The sequence below is a fragment of the Caretta caretta genome, chromosome 23, assembly GCF_965140235.1.
Source record: "Caretta caretta isolate rCarCar2 chromosome 23, rCarCar1.hap1, whole genome shotgun sequence".
NCBI classification, from domain to species: domain Eukaryota; kingdom Metazoa; phylum Chordata; order Testudines; family Cheloniidae; genus Caretta; species Caretta caretta.
In genome coordinates, this window is record NC_134228.1 from 3,393,957 (window position 1) to 3,410,928 (window position 16,972).

The 16,972-nt window shown below is 53.0% G+C and overlaps 1 protein-coding gene across 7 annotated transcripts in view; it reads left to right on the top strand.

The window, feature by feature from the left end:
- PAK4 (p21 (RAC1) activated kinase 4) overlaps positions 1 to 16,972 on the top strand; it is a 92,887-nt gene that overhangs the window by 62,924 nt on the left and 12,991 nt on the right. For 6 of the 7 annotated variants that reach the window (XM_048832942.2, XM_048832939.2, XM_048832944.2 and 3 more), the window contains exons 2-3: positions 1,807 to 2,030; positions 16,235 to 16,930. In XM_048832942.2, the coding sequence (XP_048688899.1) occupies positions 1,827 to 2,030; positions 16,235 to 16,930 (900 nt within the window). In that variant the 5' untranslated portion in view covers positions 1,807 to 1,826. Of the gene's footprint in view, positions 1 to 1,806; positions 2,031 to 16,234; positions 16,931 to 16,972 lie in introns of those variants that run through there. The other variant, XM_075122354.1, reaches the window with a different exon arrangement.

The window sequence follows — 16,972 nt, forward strand, 5'->3', positions numbered from 1 at the left end:
GGGCGTATAGGGGAGGGAGATGAGACTGTCTCTAAGGCCATGAGCCATGTGGGTGAATTTTAGCTGGTTTGTCCCACTTATTCTGACTTATTACACGGGGTGGAGCAGTGGTAAGCTGGAGCCAGTTCGCGCGAACCGGTTGTTAAATTTTGAAGCCGGTTTAGAACCAGTTGTTAAAGAGGTGGGCAAACTCCGGCCTGTCGGGCCCGCCTGAGCTTTCAGCTGTGGAGAGAATCCCTTTTTAATTTTTACTCACCCGGCGGCGCTCCGGGTCTTCGGCAGCACTTTGGTGGCGGGTCGGTCAGAGCCGCCGAAGGTCCGGAGCAACAGAAGGAACTGGTTCTTCAGCTTTTGCCAGCTCATCATTGGGGTGGAGCCCAATTAGATATTTCCTCCAAGCCTCGGAAGGAGCATGAGGACCAATCCCATAATTGTCTCTAACACTTGTGCAAACCAGATTTATAGATCTGTCTAGCAGGGGGAGCTCTGTGCATGGAAACTTACTCCTCTCCCCTGTCAAGGGTTGTTTTGTTTGCTCTCTTGTGCTCGGCTCTGTACAAACACAACACAGCCAGTTCTTGCCCCAAAGAGCTTACAATCTAAGGAAACTTTTATGCCTTATGCTTTCAAAAGTGACTGATTTTTGACTGCTCAAGTTGGGGGACTCCTTTAAAGGAGCCTGTTTTTTGTCAGAAGCACTTAGTCCCTGCCCCCTCAAATTTGGACAGTGTCTCAAGGTGGGCACGCAAAATAGCTAAATAACTTCTGGAAATGTATTTCTATGCATCCGTTCTGGTAGACGTGGCAGTGGGGAAGTTCCGTAGCTAGATTGTTGCAAACACAGCAGCAAAATTGGAGACTGACTAACACTCCACCACTCGGTCTTTTTAAATGAATGCGGGACTAGCTCCAGGCATTGGTAGTGAGCGAGAGCCTGTTGCTTCTGAGTTACCAATTCAAATCCAGCCCATGACTGTAGTGACTAAAAGTTGTTTCCTATCTGAGAACACTTGGATCTGTGTGCAGTGAGTTGGTGAGTCTCAGCCCAGTTCGTAGTGGACATGCAGCTCCATCTCAGACCTCCCCCAGAGCTGGTGCAAATTGACCACCTCTTGTTGGCCATCTCCGCAAAGAGGCCAAGAATTGACTGAGCCACCCTTATACCTCACAAGAGTATGGTGGGGCACTGACCTAAATCAGTTCTCTACCTGATTGGTGGCTAAGTTATAAGAACTTAGGACTGTCAATCAAACTCCTTTCCCAAGCACTAAAAATCAGTTTAGGCTATATTAACTCCCCCCCACCCCCCCTTTCTAGTCTGTCCATACATAATAGGGGCAGTGGGAGTCAGGAGATCTGGGTTGTTGTCCCAGGTCTGCCACTGACCTCTGTGTAAACTTGGGCACGTCAGTTCAGGTCTCTGGGTGCCTCAGTGTGCCTCTCTGGGGATAGTATTTAATAGCCTCTTGAGGCTTGATACTCAAATGCTTTGTGATGGTTCTGGCGGAGGATGTGAGAGAGGTGCAAATCACCATCTCTGGTCTGTTGTAGAAGAGCATCCCTGTCTGGAAAGGGAGTTGGTGAAAAGGTATCGAGGTGCTATGCGGTGACATAATTCTAAATCCTGTCTGATTGTATTTAGCTTGCCATGTGGTCCCTGATGGGTGATCTGAGTGTTCTACCATACGGTCACCTTCTGTTATATGAAGGAGCTTGATTTTTGTAGCCTCCCGTGATTCTTAGGCAGTTCCATGGTGGTAAGTGCTCCCCTTCCTCCTTGACATTTATTTTTCATTCCCGTCTCAGGTCTTTTAGCCAACCTCACCATGTTCAGCAAGAAAAAGAAACGCGTTGAGATCTCTGCTCCCTCAAACTTTGAGCACCGGGTCCACACTGGGTATGACCAACAAGAGCAGAAGTTCACTGGTCTGCCAAGGCAATGGCAGGGCATCATCGAGGAGTCGGCAAAGAGACCCAAGCCACTGGTGGATCCCGTGTTCATCACGGCTATTCAACATGGCTCACAAAAGGTAGGTGGCCTGGTGAACCTTCATGCGGGGTCTGGTTTCTGCAAGAGCAAAGGGAGTTCTAGTGAATGAGGCCAGGTTGAGAGACACTATAGTCCCTCCTTTCCCTAACAGATCAATGGTCTGTCAAGGGGCATCCATATCTAGGGGTTCATACTTGTAGCACAGAAATAACACCTCTACAGGACCCAGGCACCTGCACTCGTAGCTTCAAGAAGTGCCATGTTGGCAGCCCTGAAGGAGAAGAAAAGCTTGGCCAGGGGCAATTTGTTCTCCTCTTTTACATTTTTGGGGTGCCAGTTTGGCCAAGTAACATGGCAACTTGTTCTCCACAGCCCATTCAGTGTTTCTCCACCTCTCTCCTCAGGCTGCCAGCGAGGGTGCAGGTTTCAACAGCATCTTTATGTGCATGATGCCCTGTCTTCTTACTAGGAACAGAACAAACTCCCACCAAATTGCCTCTTGCTAGTTACCGAGAGCCATCGGTGGTCCCCAACGTGGGTGGATTTAAGCTATTAGGGCCAAAGGCTCTGTATTCCCTTCCCTGGGCCCCCTGGTCCTCCTGGTTCAATGGCGAGTTTAAAAATGTGTGAAGGGAAACACAAGTATTAAACGGCATTTACCCCTCTTGCATCCCACTCATTTCCCCTTTCCCAGTGTTTGTCTTTTCCATCATTCCTGTCCTTTAAACTTTGACTGTGGCTTGTCCATTTGCTTGAGTCAGGAAGACCCAGGATCTGGAAATCACTGCTGCTTCCACGCTAACCCTAATTAATTCTTTCTAAACCTCTCCAGGTGAATGTGTCTACATGGAGCATTAGCCCTGAGCGGGGCGAACTTGCCTGCTAGGGCAGGGGCACAAAGGCTCTAGTATTTGGGTCCGCTAGTCTTTTGCTGCGTGTTTTCGTGCACTGTCTCCCCTGGGCACATGAATGCTCATAAAAAAGGAAACCTATTGAACTGGGTAAGGCACGGGAAGCAAGCCATTTAAAGGCCAGCCTGGAAACCGGAAATAGCTACATCTAAGACTCCGAGGTGTGTGTGTGTGTGGGAGGGATGGCGAAAGCTTGGTAACCTTGAATCCGTCAATTTCCGGGAGTATACAGAAGTCTTGCAATGACTGAGCTTGCATCTCAAACCTATGAGTGGGGAATTAGAAGTTCCCAAAGGTACACTGGAGAAGACTGATCGAGAGCCTTAAATGTCACCGAAGAGGATTTCCTGTGGCGTATGGAACTGAATGTGCTACCAGTTCAATCACTAATGATGGGATGGGTAGTTGGGGGTGAGTGGGAATGCCGGGGGATAGGGGCCATTGTTGGCTAGTAGCCGTAGAGCAGGACTGGGCGTTGGGGAGCGAAGTCGAGTCCCAGCTCTGCTACTGACTTGCCACGTGACCTTGAACTAATCACTTAAAGATCTGTCCCTCAATTACAGGGAGGAGGTTTTAAAAAAACAGAACGGGGGAGGTAGGCAGACTCACCTTTTTAAAGCACTTTAGATATGTAGGTTAAAAAGTGCCGAGTTCCGGCAATGAGGGAGGTTGCCGGTAAAGACAAGCCTGTCATTTCATGCTCTTCTTGGCTATGTTTAAACAGCCCTCTGCATATATTCATTACAGATGGCCAGACTGGTTTTTATGCCATGTTTTGCGCCTTCCCTTCAGCAGCAAGTTGCAGAGAGTGTGATGTCTGAGGGGAGCGGGAGTCGAAGCAAGGACTAGGGAGTTCAACAGATGTCAATGTCCCGCCTCAACGGAATCCAACTCCAGCTAGGAGGACAGAGAGTCTTGTGGTGAGAGCACTAGCTGGGCTGAGAGAGACCTGGGTTCAATTTCTGCTCCTCCACAGCTGTCCTGTGAGATCTCTCTGTGCCTTGGTTTCACACCTGTAAAAGGGGGATCTTTGCAGATTCCTTCCTAGCAGGGTGTTGAGGATAAACGTTAGAGATTGTGAGGGGCTCAGATATGGGGGCCAGGTAAGCACTGTAGACCGAAGTTCTCACTACTTCCAAAAAGTCCTTACTCAGAAGACCGCATGCTGGACACTTGCAGGAGCTACCTTGCGTTGCTTTGAGATGACATGGTAGCTCAAAGTCCAGCGCCACTTGGGACCCAGCCCTCAGGTTTTCTCTGAAGCAGTTTGTGTGCTGATTTGCGATCTTCCCAGGAGCAGCCCTCATTTGGACGGTGCTTGGAAGTAGAACTGTTTTTTAAAACTGGAGGCAACTGCTGGGATCAGTCGTTAAATCAATGGGAATAGAAAGTGCTTGGCACCTTGCAGATTAGGCCTAGATGAATGAAGGTGTGTTAATGGTATTAAATGTGACGCTTCTGGGAGGTACCCAGCATTGGGAGGCACCTTGCTACCACCTGCCCTGAGCGTGAGAGAGCTTGCAGCACTTAGGTTATAGCGACAACACATAAAAGTTTATTTAAGAGAGTCTAGAGATTCAAATGATCTCAAGTAGAAGGATAGGAAACAAATGTTTTCCGATAAACTAAAACCGTAACATGCATTCTAGAGCCTAGACGTACTTAACAAGGTACTCTCCTGTCTAATGAAGTATTGCTCACGAGTGTTTTCCAGGCAGGCTGTGATCCCTTTTCCATGACACAAGCTATGCTGTCAGCTTGTCTCTTCGGGGAAGGATTCTGTGGGTCTCTTTGCAATCCCAGATATATCAAACCAGTCCTTTGATCTTCCTTCATAAACCAGACACTGTCCTGCTGTGTTCCTTCCTCTAGATTCTGCTGTCTCTTGTGGATTTAGCAATTTAGATTAGCTGGTGGCTTAATATGAAAATAGACTTACATTGTGAGAGAGACAAAGACTAGCCAGAGAGAGAGAATTGTCTACTCTCCCCTGCCTGAACCCTCCCCTACCTAGTGACCAGTCTTTAACACCAAGGCTCCAAGAACATAGCTTGCAGTAAATTACTACTTTTGGAATATTATTTGTATACACCCTTGGCAATGGCTATGACAACTGGCTCTTGGCAGAGACCTCGCATGCCACCCTTGGGTGAGTTGCTGTCCATATACTTGACCCAGGGGATGCCTGTAAAACTCTCTGTGCTTGTTAGCACATAAAGAGGTACAGACTCCATTTCCAGTGATACCTTTCTCTTTCGGAAGCCAGTGCTGTTCTTCCAGAAGGGGGGAGGTTACAGCCACTCGTCCAACCTGTGTCCCTTCTGCCCCCATCCCGACCTGCCTGAGCGCTCCGGCATTTTGATCTTTTGGACACCAGCATCCTTCTGTGGTAAACAATTCAGTGTAGTAGCAGCAGAAGTTTTGAAGCTAAAAAGAACGAGATGAGTCCATGGGGGATAGGTCCATCAGCGGCTATTAGCCAGGCTGGGCAGGGATGGTGTCCCTCGCCTCTGTTTGCCAGAAGCTGGGAATGGGCGACGGGATGGATCGCTTGGTGATTCCCTCTTCTGTTTATGCCCTCTGGGGCACCTGGCACTGGCCACTGTCGGAAGACAGGAGACTGGGCTAGATGGACCTTTGGTCTGACCCAGTCTGGCCGTTCTTATGTTCTTAAGCTTGCATTCCTGCAGGGCCGGCCAGCCTTGCTCCCTCGGCTCGTCCACTTTAAACCACGAAGCAGCCGTTAATAATGCTGTGGTGGAACTGCTCCGAACGCTCTTGAAGTCTTGTGCTCGAGCGGCTTTACGAACAGCCCTTGGCCTCGCAGCGCTGGCTCCGTCTGAAGGGCTGAAAACGGACGCTTGTTCTCGCCTTGCTCGTAGGACTCTGTGCCTGCGTGAGGCAGAGTCGCAATGAGCCCTCTTCCATCCTATCAATCCGCAAAGTGCTTCGGCTGAGCCACAGACCACGCGCAGGAATTGCAGCGCCCGCATTCAGCAGTGGCCGTCCCGCGGCCCCCGAGCGGAATCCTGCTGCTGCTTTGAGTTACCGTAGCACCTACGGGCCCCGGTCACAGAGCTCCTCGGCACTGTGCAAACGGAGCCAAAGGACCGTGCCTACCCCGAGGAGCTTACAGTCTAAGGCCAGAGACAGACAGGGGAGCACAAGGAAACAATGAGAGAGTCTTGGTCAGGATGACTGGCTGTGGTCTCAGTGCTGGGACCGCTGGGGTGATGGATTTGCATCGCTGTCGCTGCTTGCCAGTAGCTTTCAGGGCCCGCCTCTCCCGCTAACCTCCCCATGAGGGCAGGTTGTGCAGCGCATGGCGGGGTCAGGCCTGTGGAGACAGCCTGTGAAGCAAGGTCTCGTGTAATCCCTTGCCAAGGTGTCACGGGGCGAGGCCTAAGGTAGGGCTGGCGACTCTCCCTGCTGGGGAGGATCCGTACGGAATCCGTGCCGGCAAACCAGAACCCGAAGGGCAAGCGGGATCTCTTTCCACGGACGCTCAACCGGATGCTTGCAGCACTGGCTCAGCCAGCACGGGGAACTGCGGAGCCGGGGGTGTGACCGAGAGGAGGGAGGGAGGGGAGTCACACTCCCTAGGGGAATCAATTGCAGCAAGGGGTGGAGGGAGAATTGCTTGGACTGGGGAATTACTTGATCCCCTTCCACACCGAGCAGTACTAATTTGGTTCTGGCTGTGTGCCACCGTCTTCCACCTGCTCTGATCTGCTGAGCTCAGCAGCAGGGGAATCCTGAGCGGGATTGGTGTTTGCCCTGCGTGAGTTGCTGTGGCAACAGGGGAAGAAAAAGCAGGGATTATAAGACACAAACAGGTTGAGCTGAGCTAATTTTGTGGCGGAAGCAAAGATATTCCCCTCCGCCCCTTCATTTAACATGACTGGGTGGAAAAAGGGAGTTGCGGGAGCCTGCCTTTCACTGAAATCCCTTCTCCGCTTAACAGGGGGCCCTCTTCCCCCCTCCTCCCATGGGTTAGCAGGGATCCCACCCCCTCAATAGCACTGGAACATGATCTCTTTGTCCCCGGTTCAGCGGCTCTGACCTGGAAGGTTGTCTGTGATTCCTGCCCTGCTAGCCCGCCGCTTAAATCAAGGAAAGTGGCCCGCTGTCTGCTAAGAATGTAGCTGGTGGCTACCCCTTCTCTGTAACTGCGTGGACAGCGTCGCTCAATGGGAGCGTATTAAGCAGCCCCAGCAGATGAGAGACCTAAGTTGGGCAACCTCCAAGTACCAGCCGCTCTAGGTGCGAGTTTTGAACAGGGCCATCAACCGGCACCGAAACTGGTGCCAGTCAGCGCAGGGGTTTGGAAGGGGAAAGCAAGAGACAACCTATGGACCTGTGTGTCCCGGAGCTCCGTTCCCACAAGCCCGTGGGAGCGCTGTGCGGGAGGGTGGGCAGTGGCTGTGGGTGACGGTCCGTTTACATGACACTGGGGAGGTGCTCAATGCTGTTTGACAATTACGGCCCTTTCACAGAGGCCCGAAATCCCTAATTGCGGCAAACTCTTCTCTTGAGCCGCCTGATGGAGACCCTCCTTCCTGATGTCTCTGCAGAACCCTTTGATCAGTCTGATTTTTATCTGACATCGTTGGGTCCTCCCCACCCTGTCCCCTTTCTCCTGCACCAGGCTGGGGATGGTTTTTGTTTTGTGGGCTGCAGGCATGAAAGCTCTGCCCTCCTGCATACGCTGCAGACTGAGCTAAAAATAAAACCCCGTCGAGACGGAAGAGGAAACAGCCCTGGTTTTTTTCGGGTCTTAAAGGCTGCTCCACCTTGTAATTTTTGCAGAGAAAATTGCCAGTTACCATGCAGGAAGAGTGTTTTTCATAGCACCCTGGGGCTTCTTCCCAGAGCAATGAAGAGCCGCATGGAAAGCGGTGGGCATGGCTGCCATATCTTGGTGGCTCTGTGGACTGGGGGAGTGCTGTGAATCTGTCCCTGCTGAGATCTTCTCTGCAGCCTCTTGTTCTGCTACCGCAGACCAGGGAAGGCCACCATCAATCAGTGCTTTCCCCTAGTTTGTCTGGTGCAGCTCTGTCATGTCCGGCTCCGATCTCACATGCTAAGCAAAGGCCTGCTGGGCCAGCACCACGTGGATGGGAGACCTCCAAGGAAGCTGAACCTAGGGATTGCAGCAAGTGGCATCAGTGTTTAAGGGGGCACGTTCCCCGAAGCAACCTGTGGGAGTGTAGTAGTAGGTGGAGCTCCTCCCTCTGGCTTGGTGCTGACCCCAGTGGCTTGTAATAAACGTAGAGCTTTTTGAATGTATTATTTGTATTGTCATAGAGCCCCGTCAGGGGCCAGGCCTCGACCGGGCCAGGCACGAAATGGCTCTTAGACGGAATGCTTGGGCAGTGTTATGCCGTTCTCCCACCCCAGGGTGGCTGCATTTCAGTGGTGGGTGAGGCACATGCTGTTCCTAGAGCGCTTGGGATCCTTTATCCTGGAAGGCGTCATCCAATTACTGCTACTGACTTGTGACCAAGATGTACTTATTGGAGCCCAGAAGCAGAGGGGGCTACTAGCAGCAACGCCTGCTATTGATCTGTTGTTACCGCATGCTACTTGTTTGGGAAAGGAGGACGTAAGACCCTTGAGACGCACACGTGGTGAGCAGTTAGTATTCCCGTTTCCAAGTAATGGGGAAACCGAGGCACGAGGGGGGGCAGTGACTTGACTAAGGCCGTGCAGTGGGTCAGTGGCAGAGCCAGCACTAGAATTCAGCTCTCCTGTTTCTATTCTTGCGGTCTGACCCCTGGATATGCTGCTGCCGTATTCCCTGATAGGGCTGGGATTTGCAACTTTTAAGTCTGTGACCAACAAATTAGCCAAAAACTTCTCCTGTGAGACCCACCATGTCCCACAATCCTTTGCACCCACAAAGCTTTGTGGGATTTGGGCCACCGTATAACTTTTGGGTGTGGTGGCAGGGCAAGGTAGGGGATTGTTTGATTTTTCTCTTGCTTGTAGCCCAGTATAACATGGTGAGGTGGCATGTTTTAGGACCCTGCCTAGGAATGCCAGGGCTCTTCCGCCAGGTCACCTTAATGTCAGGTGCTAAACACTTCATGAAGATGCCGGGGTCTTGTTAGCGCCGGCCTAGGATATCAGTGGGTTGGTGTGTCCCTCTCTGAGACAGAGGGAACTAAGGGCAGGAATGTGGGAGTCTGGCAGAGAAAACCCTTGGAACAGCAGACCTTCAGGGAGTTTGCCTTTATTGTTAAAGATCAAGGCAAACTCCCCAAAGGGGCTGAGTTTGGAGCGGGGTGTCTTCGTGCACACTCTGTTTGGAGCAGCGTGGGAACTCCGCCTGCTTACGCTTGGCTCCAAATTCTATTTTTCTGCCTCCTTTCTAGTTCTTCCCCTGCACCCTGCTGCATTCTTGTGCTGGCATTATGCCCTTACCTCTCCTCTGCTGGCTTAGGGGAGCGTGCATCCTCTTAACGAGGCTGGGGGGCAGTGACGTGCCCAGGGTTACACCAGTTTCGACTTGGAAACTCGCGAGTCAGTGGCAGAAGTGGGTCAGGTCTTGGGAGTCCAGATCCCAGTACTTTCTGCGTAATCTCTGGTTCTTCCATCCACAGGGTGGCTGGCTGAAAGCTGGCTGCATTGTATTTGCAGAGCAGAGGGTCACACAGTGTTTGGCTCTCATTCAGCTGGGCCTTTGGGTTTCCTCTGAACTTCTGGGTTAGGTGTGAAGGGGCTTGGAATGCATTTGATGATTCGCGTCGAGCCATCTCTCCCGTGTGGGGACGCTGGGTGGATTTGTAGGAGCTGAAGAGTTGGATTCGGCATAGTTTATGAGTTTGTTGATAAATACACTTGGGTATTGTTTGCTGGCTGAGTTCAAACTGCTCCATTGCCGCATGGGATGTGGTGAGGCTGGCTCTGATGTAGTAGCCAATTGCTGACTATCTCTGGCATCTGTTGCCTGTGTTCATGTACGAAGCAACCATCTTACTCCCATCCTCTGAGCTCCCCCCAACTTCCCTTCGACGTAGGATCTGGTGGGAAATTGCCATCCTTGGGAGTTCATAAAGTCCCCTCTCTGCCCCTCCGCGTAGTCTCCCTGCGGGGGTATGGGAGAGCCTTCTCTGCAGCACGTGTGGATCAGCTTCCCTGTACTCATCCCCTGCCTCACTCTCCATCTTTATTTGAAATCTGTTGGAGGCCTGTTATCTCTGATTCCCCTTTGGCTTAAACTGGTGTCAATTGATAGTAACACCTTGATTTCATTGGAGGTCCACTGGCTGCTTTCTCCTGTAAGTAGAGAGTCAAGAGACTCCTGCTGACGTTTGCAGTTCAGTCATAGACTATAGGCCCAGAGGGAGGCTGAGATCAACTTGTCTTGACCTCCTGTGCAACCCAGGCCAGAGACCTGCCCCAAATAATTCATGTTTGAACTGGAGCAGACCTCTTAGGAAAACAGCCATGATGGAGAGTCCACCACAAGCCCTGGTAAGTTGTTCCAATGGTTAATTACTCTTTGTTAAAAAAACATGCACCTTATTTTTGGCCTGGATTTATCTTGCTTCAATTCCTAGGCACTGGATCTTATTAGACCTTTGTCTGCAAGATTGAAGACCCCACCAACCCTGATATTCTATGATTATCCATTTTTTGTCTCCCATGTGTAGGTATGTGTAGACTGTGATCAAGTCATTCTTTACCCTTCTCTTTGTTAAGCTAACTAGATTGAGATCCTAGAGTCTCCCTACAAGGCCGGTTTTCCAATCCTTGAATCATTCTGGTCGCTCTCTGGCCCTCCGTAGTTTATGAATGTCCTTCTTGAACTGTGGATCCCTGAATACACCTTCCAGCAGCCGTCGCACCAGTGCCAAATACAGTAACTTCCCTACTTGAGAGTCCTCTCTTTCTACATCCCTTTTGGCCACAGTATCACCCCAGGAGCTCGTCCAATTATCCACCTTGTCCTCCAAGTCTAATTTAGCTGACGGTATTAGGATTCATCATCATGGCAAGTCCCAGAGGGCCATAGTAGTCTCATTGCAAATCAAGCGGCCCTCTGGTTCGATCTCCAAGTAGGACCTTAAGGCAGCCTGTCTGTCAGTTTGTCCTTCTTTGGGAGACTTCTCAAGCTGCCGAAGCTTTTGGGGTTTGCGTAATCGCTGGTCCTGTGGCGGCATTCCTCCGTAAACGCGCTCAGGAATTCGTCCTCTTCCGTCCTGGTCTGTCCGAACCAAGGGAGCTGCTGAAACTGAACAAGTGGTGTTGCTGGGTTTGGCTGTGGGTATCCCCATTGCTAATCTTGTCCTGGCACTTACTGTGGAGAGACAATCAATCCAGCATTCCTTGGCTTTCCTCAGTGCCCACGGGTCATGGCCGTGTGATAGAGTTGGCATAACTGTGTGCAGTTCTGTAGGTCCTTAGCTTGGTATTGCGACGTCCCCACAGAGACTGCTGATGGGCATGAAACATGACAGCAGCTGTTGCCCCGACATGAGTGCCCGCATCTTTTTTGAGCACTGTCTTCCAGTGTTCTCAAGTATTGATGCTGTTGGCTGCTTGACGGCAATGGTAATCCTTCATATACAACACCATAAATGTCTGGCCTGCTGGGCCAGACAGATAATGGGTCTCTTCCCCACAGGGCCTTTGAGCAGAAGGTATTGGTGCAGGCGGAGAAGAATGTAGCTATTGAGAACTTGTTCAGCCGTTTTGAGGTTGGCCAGGGAAGGCCTACTTGAGATGGGGCAAAGGGCCAGGCATTTGGTCGGACTCAACTCTGTTCTTCATTGCCAGGGACCTCCTCTGAACCTTTCACCTCCGTTCCCCCAGCGCTCTACAAGACTGGGTCCATCTCTTCAGAGCACAGCCCTAGCTTGGCTGCCCTCTTAGTCAAATCTCTTTGCTGTGGTGAAAGCGTCTTCCTAGGCCCGCGGACTCTTGAGGAGCAGTTTCATCTTTCATCTGCATCCAAAACCGCTTTCCCTGGCAGCGTGGGACTCAAGCTTATGCGGCTGGGGTTGCTTGGATGAGATTCAGCTGCTCTGGCTGGAGGCTTGCATGTCAGCCACTAGGCAACCATGCGCTCTGCGTGAAAGACGCGACACAGTATAAATCTGTGTGCTGTGCAGGCAGAGGCTTGGAGCAAACTCCCATGTATTGATCTTGCTGGGGAGCAGCTTTGAGGATGGCCTGCGGTGCTCTGGGGGTGATGGCGACGGTGTGGTGGGGGATGGGAGGCGGGTTGCCGCACTGCTCTGCAATAGATGTTTAAAAATAAGCCCTGTTGTCATTCCGTGTGTGACACTGCCCTCGTAAATTACCCAGTGCTGTCAATCACCCCCCCCCAATCTCTCTCTCCCCACACACACATACAGTTGCTGAAAGCAGGGCTGCGGTTCAGAGAGAGGGCAGGCGGGAGCTGCCTGTGAAAGCCATGAAGAGGACTGCAGCAGTGTGCAGTGAAGGCAGAAGGAGGAAGCAGGCACCTTCGCAGGACATGACTCCCATCACGCTGAGCCGTTCCTTAAGTGCTTTTTGGATTCCAAGGCTATATAACCACTTGACTGGGGTCCTGGGGATGTGGTCTGGGTGACTAGAACTTATAACCTCTCCCTTTGCTTTGCCGCCGTTTCCGCACCATAGCAGAGGCCGGTACAGCCAGGACACATACAAGAAAAGACTGTACAGTCTACAAATAGTCTCAATTTTCTTTTGGGCCTCCTGATTTGAGGTGGCACCTTCTTACTTTTCTGGAGACCAAAGGATCATGGCAACCTGAGTCAGCCGCTGTGCAGGAACCTCAGGGTGTAGGACTCTGGTCTTACAGATCTCTAGATTCACAAGGGAAGGAAGTCCTCGGGGAGTGGCTAGAGCAAGGTCTGTGATTGGACACTCAAATATTCCTGGATTGAGGAGGAGGAAGTAGTTAAAAGTCAGGACACCGGTGTTCTGTTCCCCGGGTGCCCTTGGGCAAGCCTCTTCATTGCTCTGTGCCTCAGTTCCTAGAAAAAGGAGTGTGTTTTTCTTCCACCCATGTTCCATCATAGAATCATAGCATCTCAGGGTTGGAAGGGACCTCAGGAGGTCATCAAGTCCAACCCCCTGCTCAAAGCAGGACCAACCCCAACTAGACTAAGTTAGATTGTGAGCTGTTCGGGGCAGGGACTGTGTGACCACATGCACAAAGGGCCCCTGATCTCAGCTGAGGCCTGAAAGGACTGTTCTCCTACAATCGCAGCTTTCTTTAGGATTTAACTCGTTAACGCCTGGACAGTGCCCTGATGAGTATTTGAGAGAGCGAGAGAGAGAAGCCAAGCAGTGTGCCACCCCCTAGCTAGGACCAAGCATTCCTTCCCACATCCCCACTCTTGCTTCGATCACGCCTGCTCCTGCCTCAGCAAACTCCCTCTCAGTATTATCACTTTCTACTGCTGCCGTTCTTGTACGCAGCTTCTAACCTGGTTAATAAAGTCTTGGGGTGTCCGATGCCTCCGGTGCTGGGGGAGGGGCCTGGCCAGCCCATGCTGACTGGGGGCAGGAAGGGAAACGTATGCAGTGATTTGCACGCTCTGGCCTCAAAATCTTCCCTGTTTGAAAGGCTTTCCCGGGAGTTACTGGCATCAAGTGTGCTCACAAGGGTGTTACAAATGCAACAGCCCCTGCATGCATTTCCAGTGATCCCAGAGGCCCTGGCACGGGCAGGTCTCTGGAGGATGTGGGCCACCAAGTAATAAACAGCCTAAATTATTCCACCCCTCCTCTTACCTCTCTTAAATGGAGTCCTGCCGAGAGCCTGCTGCAGCTGGATGTCGGCCAGGCCCCCCTTGGAGGAGAGAGCCCCTCCCTCTGCACATTTTGTTAATCGGCATGTTGGTAGCAAAACCAGGGCCCCTCCACCGAGACGTGAGCCAAGGCCCTCAAATGAAATCCCCCCGAGCCTGCTGGGGCTCCAGCCCTGAGGCGAAGCGGCCCTCGGATCTTCCCTAACGAGTTGGGGATTCCTCTGGCAGAAGGGCCCTTGACCTCGCTGGGAGTCTTGCCCCGCAGCCTTGAGGCCCTGTGTCGTGCAGCGTGTCTTCCTGCATGCATGCAGGGTTTCGTGCAGTACAGAGATGGGGTGGGGGAAACAGGGGCATAGGCCAGGGAGAAAGGAGTTGTCCTTAGCTGAGATTTCAGATGGGACGGAGAGGCGGAGAGATACAGGAAGGCTGCTCTTGGTAGCTGCTGCTGCAAGGAGGAAAACTCTTGTGGCGAGGGGTTGGGCTGCATGGGGCTGGTGAAGCAGTTGCCTGTAGGCAAGCAGAGTTGGAGATGGGCAGAGAGAAGGCTGAGCTGGAGCTTTGCAAAGGAGGGAGAACAGCTTGGCACAGGGCAGCCCAGGGTGTTGGTGGTGGAGGTGTTTTGTGCTCCCTGGGATGCAGGAGAGTGAAGAAGTGTAAACCAGCAACGGGAGGGAGGGGCGAGGCTCGGCTCTCTGCCGAGCGGCTTAAAACTCAATTGCCAGGAGGCTTTATAATCTGTGATCCCAAGAACTCTGGCCGTGGGGCGTCTGGTGACTACAGTCCAAAGTGACTCTGCTTCTGGCCTGTAGTAGCAATTCTTCGCATTCCTCTCCCCCCTTCCCTCTGAGGGTCATCCAGGGCTGTGCAAATAGCTTCATAGCGCCCCCTCTTTAACAAGGTGAGAGGATCCCCATCCTCTAGACACCAGCTCTCTTGCACGGGACACGCCGCGGCTTTGAGCAGAACCCAGGGGTCCTGACGTGAGGCCCCTGCCGTAGCCACAAACTGCGCCACCCTCTCGGCGCGCCAGGCTGGGGGACCTGAAAGCAACTGCAAGTAACGAACAGAGATGCAACTGCTCTGCTCCGGCTTCTGCATTCCGCTTCAGCTCTTCTCCCGCACGGTAGCCGCTGCTGATTGCAAGCCCTCGACGCTGCACGTGGGATTCGGGCACCAGATGAGCCGTTGTGGAGATGGTTCTGACCTGAGCTTGGACGCGACTGGCGGTTGTATGAAGGCTGTCTCTATTACAGACCCTGCTCGCCTCTTTGGCCGCACGGGTGGAGTTTCTCTCGCCTCCCCCCTCTTTCTTTCCCTAACTAGCTTCCTGGCGGGGCCATGACAGGTCCCCCTGCTGTAGCCGCGAGCGGGGTGGTTTTGTTTGGGATGACCGCAGGTTCGGTTGTACTCGCACCTGCCCAGGGCCGGGTTGTGCTAGACACCTCACGCAGAAATATCTACAGCCCCGGCCACAGATTGCTGACGGATCCAGGGATCTTTTATCCTTTCTGCTGTAGAAGGTCGGGGCTCTGACCTGCTACCTCCCACAAGCCTGCTGTCACGTACGCCTCTGCTTGCTGCACCTCGAGCCAGACCTATGGCACCATCTGCTCTTTCAGCCCTGGGCTCACGCACAGCTCTGCCTCCAGGCCCGATCTGCTCCGCCCTAGGGCGGCTCAACCAAATGTCACTTGTCCTGAGTTACGTGGGGTCTGCGGGTGGTTGTGGCGACGTTTTCAATGTGCACCGGCCGGTTCGTTTTGTCAGCAAACTACAAACCCGCTCAGATTGGGCCGAGGCACGGGTTGCGGTTTTGTAATTGCTGCGTGTCCCTGCGTGATCAGACAGGCGAGCAAGGCCTTCTGTTTCGTAACCGTGGGGTGCACAGAAACCTGCAGCCCATGCGAAGCATCTGCCTCGCCTGGCTGGAGTTGGTAAGGCAGGGCAGCCAGGTGAGACCGGGAGGACTGAGCCATCATCAGACACAGGTGGAGGTGGGGAAAAGTCACGTCCTGCATAAATGGGCAGAGATCACGGCATTTAGATAAAACACATTCCCATTGGAGGTGGGGTTGGGAGCGTTAAACTCCTCAGGCTTTTCTAACCTGCAGAGAAAAGACAGCAGTCAACGTTGCAAGGAAGGATGTAAAATCCCCCAGCCTAGCGGCTGACTGGCTCAGAGGCAGGCTCAGATCTGTCCCGGGTTAGCAGCGAGCTCTGCGGTGACTCCTGTCTGAGATGAGCTGGTGGGGATCTCCTCTCAGGCCATAGCAGGCACCATGCCCATGAGCAGTGCCTTTGCTGGCATAGCAGAGAGGCCAGGGGGATAGGACTGGAGGCTGTGCAGGTTGAGGGTGCGTGGAGGCGTGTGCTTGAACTGGTAGACGTTAAGAACCTGCCCCTCGTTTGTCCCTGTTGGTGTGTCTCGCAGTTGAGCCGTGTAGCTGCCACCATGCGCGTGTCATGTTCACCACCAGTCGTTTCATTTTCCTTTTTTTTTTCTTTTCTGTGTGTCTGTGTTTTGTTTTTTTTTTCCCCCCCATCCCATGTCCTGCGCGAAGACCATCGTGCGGGGAAACAAAACCGCCAAGGACGGCTCCCTGACCTGGCTGCTGGATGAGTTTGAGAACATGTCGGTGTCCCGCTCCAACTCGCTGCGCCGGGACAGTCCCCCCTTCCAGCCCCGCCGTGACCAGCTCTTCCATGAGAACGGCCTCAACGAGGGGCCGGCCAAAGCCCGGCCCCTCGAGGACAGGAATAAGGACCACAAGGAGAGGAGTCGCCACGAAGCCAGGAACGAGCTGGATCGGGACAGGGAGAGGAAACGGGACAGGGAGGAGACCCGGGCCCACCCACAGCAACCCCGAGGGCAGGAGCCCAGCGGCAAATCCACCAAGCACTCTGGTGGCAGGCCACCCCCTCCTGAGTACCACAAGCCCGCTAAGGAGGGCAGGCCCAGAGCCCATGACCGGGATGGGAGGCGGGACTACCCGGTGGAGAGGGACTACAGCGAGCCGGCCGACCGTGTGGTCAGGAGGGATCGCCATGACTCCTCCGACAAGAGACCCAAGTCCACGTACACCGGGGAGAAAAGCCCGCAATCCCCGCGGGACAAACGCCCGCTCTCCGGGCCCAATATCCGGACTCCAAACATCCCCGTCTCCGAAGGGGTGATGAAGACAGCTCAGCAGACCGGCCGGCCTTTTAATACGTATCCACGAGCTGAGACTGACCCTGTCAGGGGCACAGGTTCTCAGGTAAAGGTTCCCCCACCCCTCAGGTCACGATCCAGGTTAGGA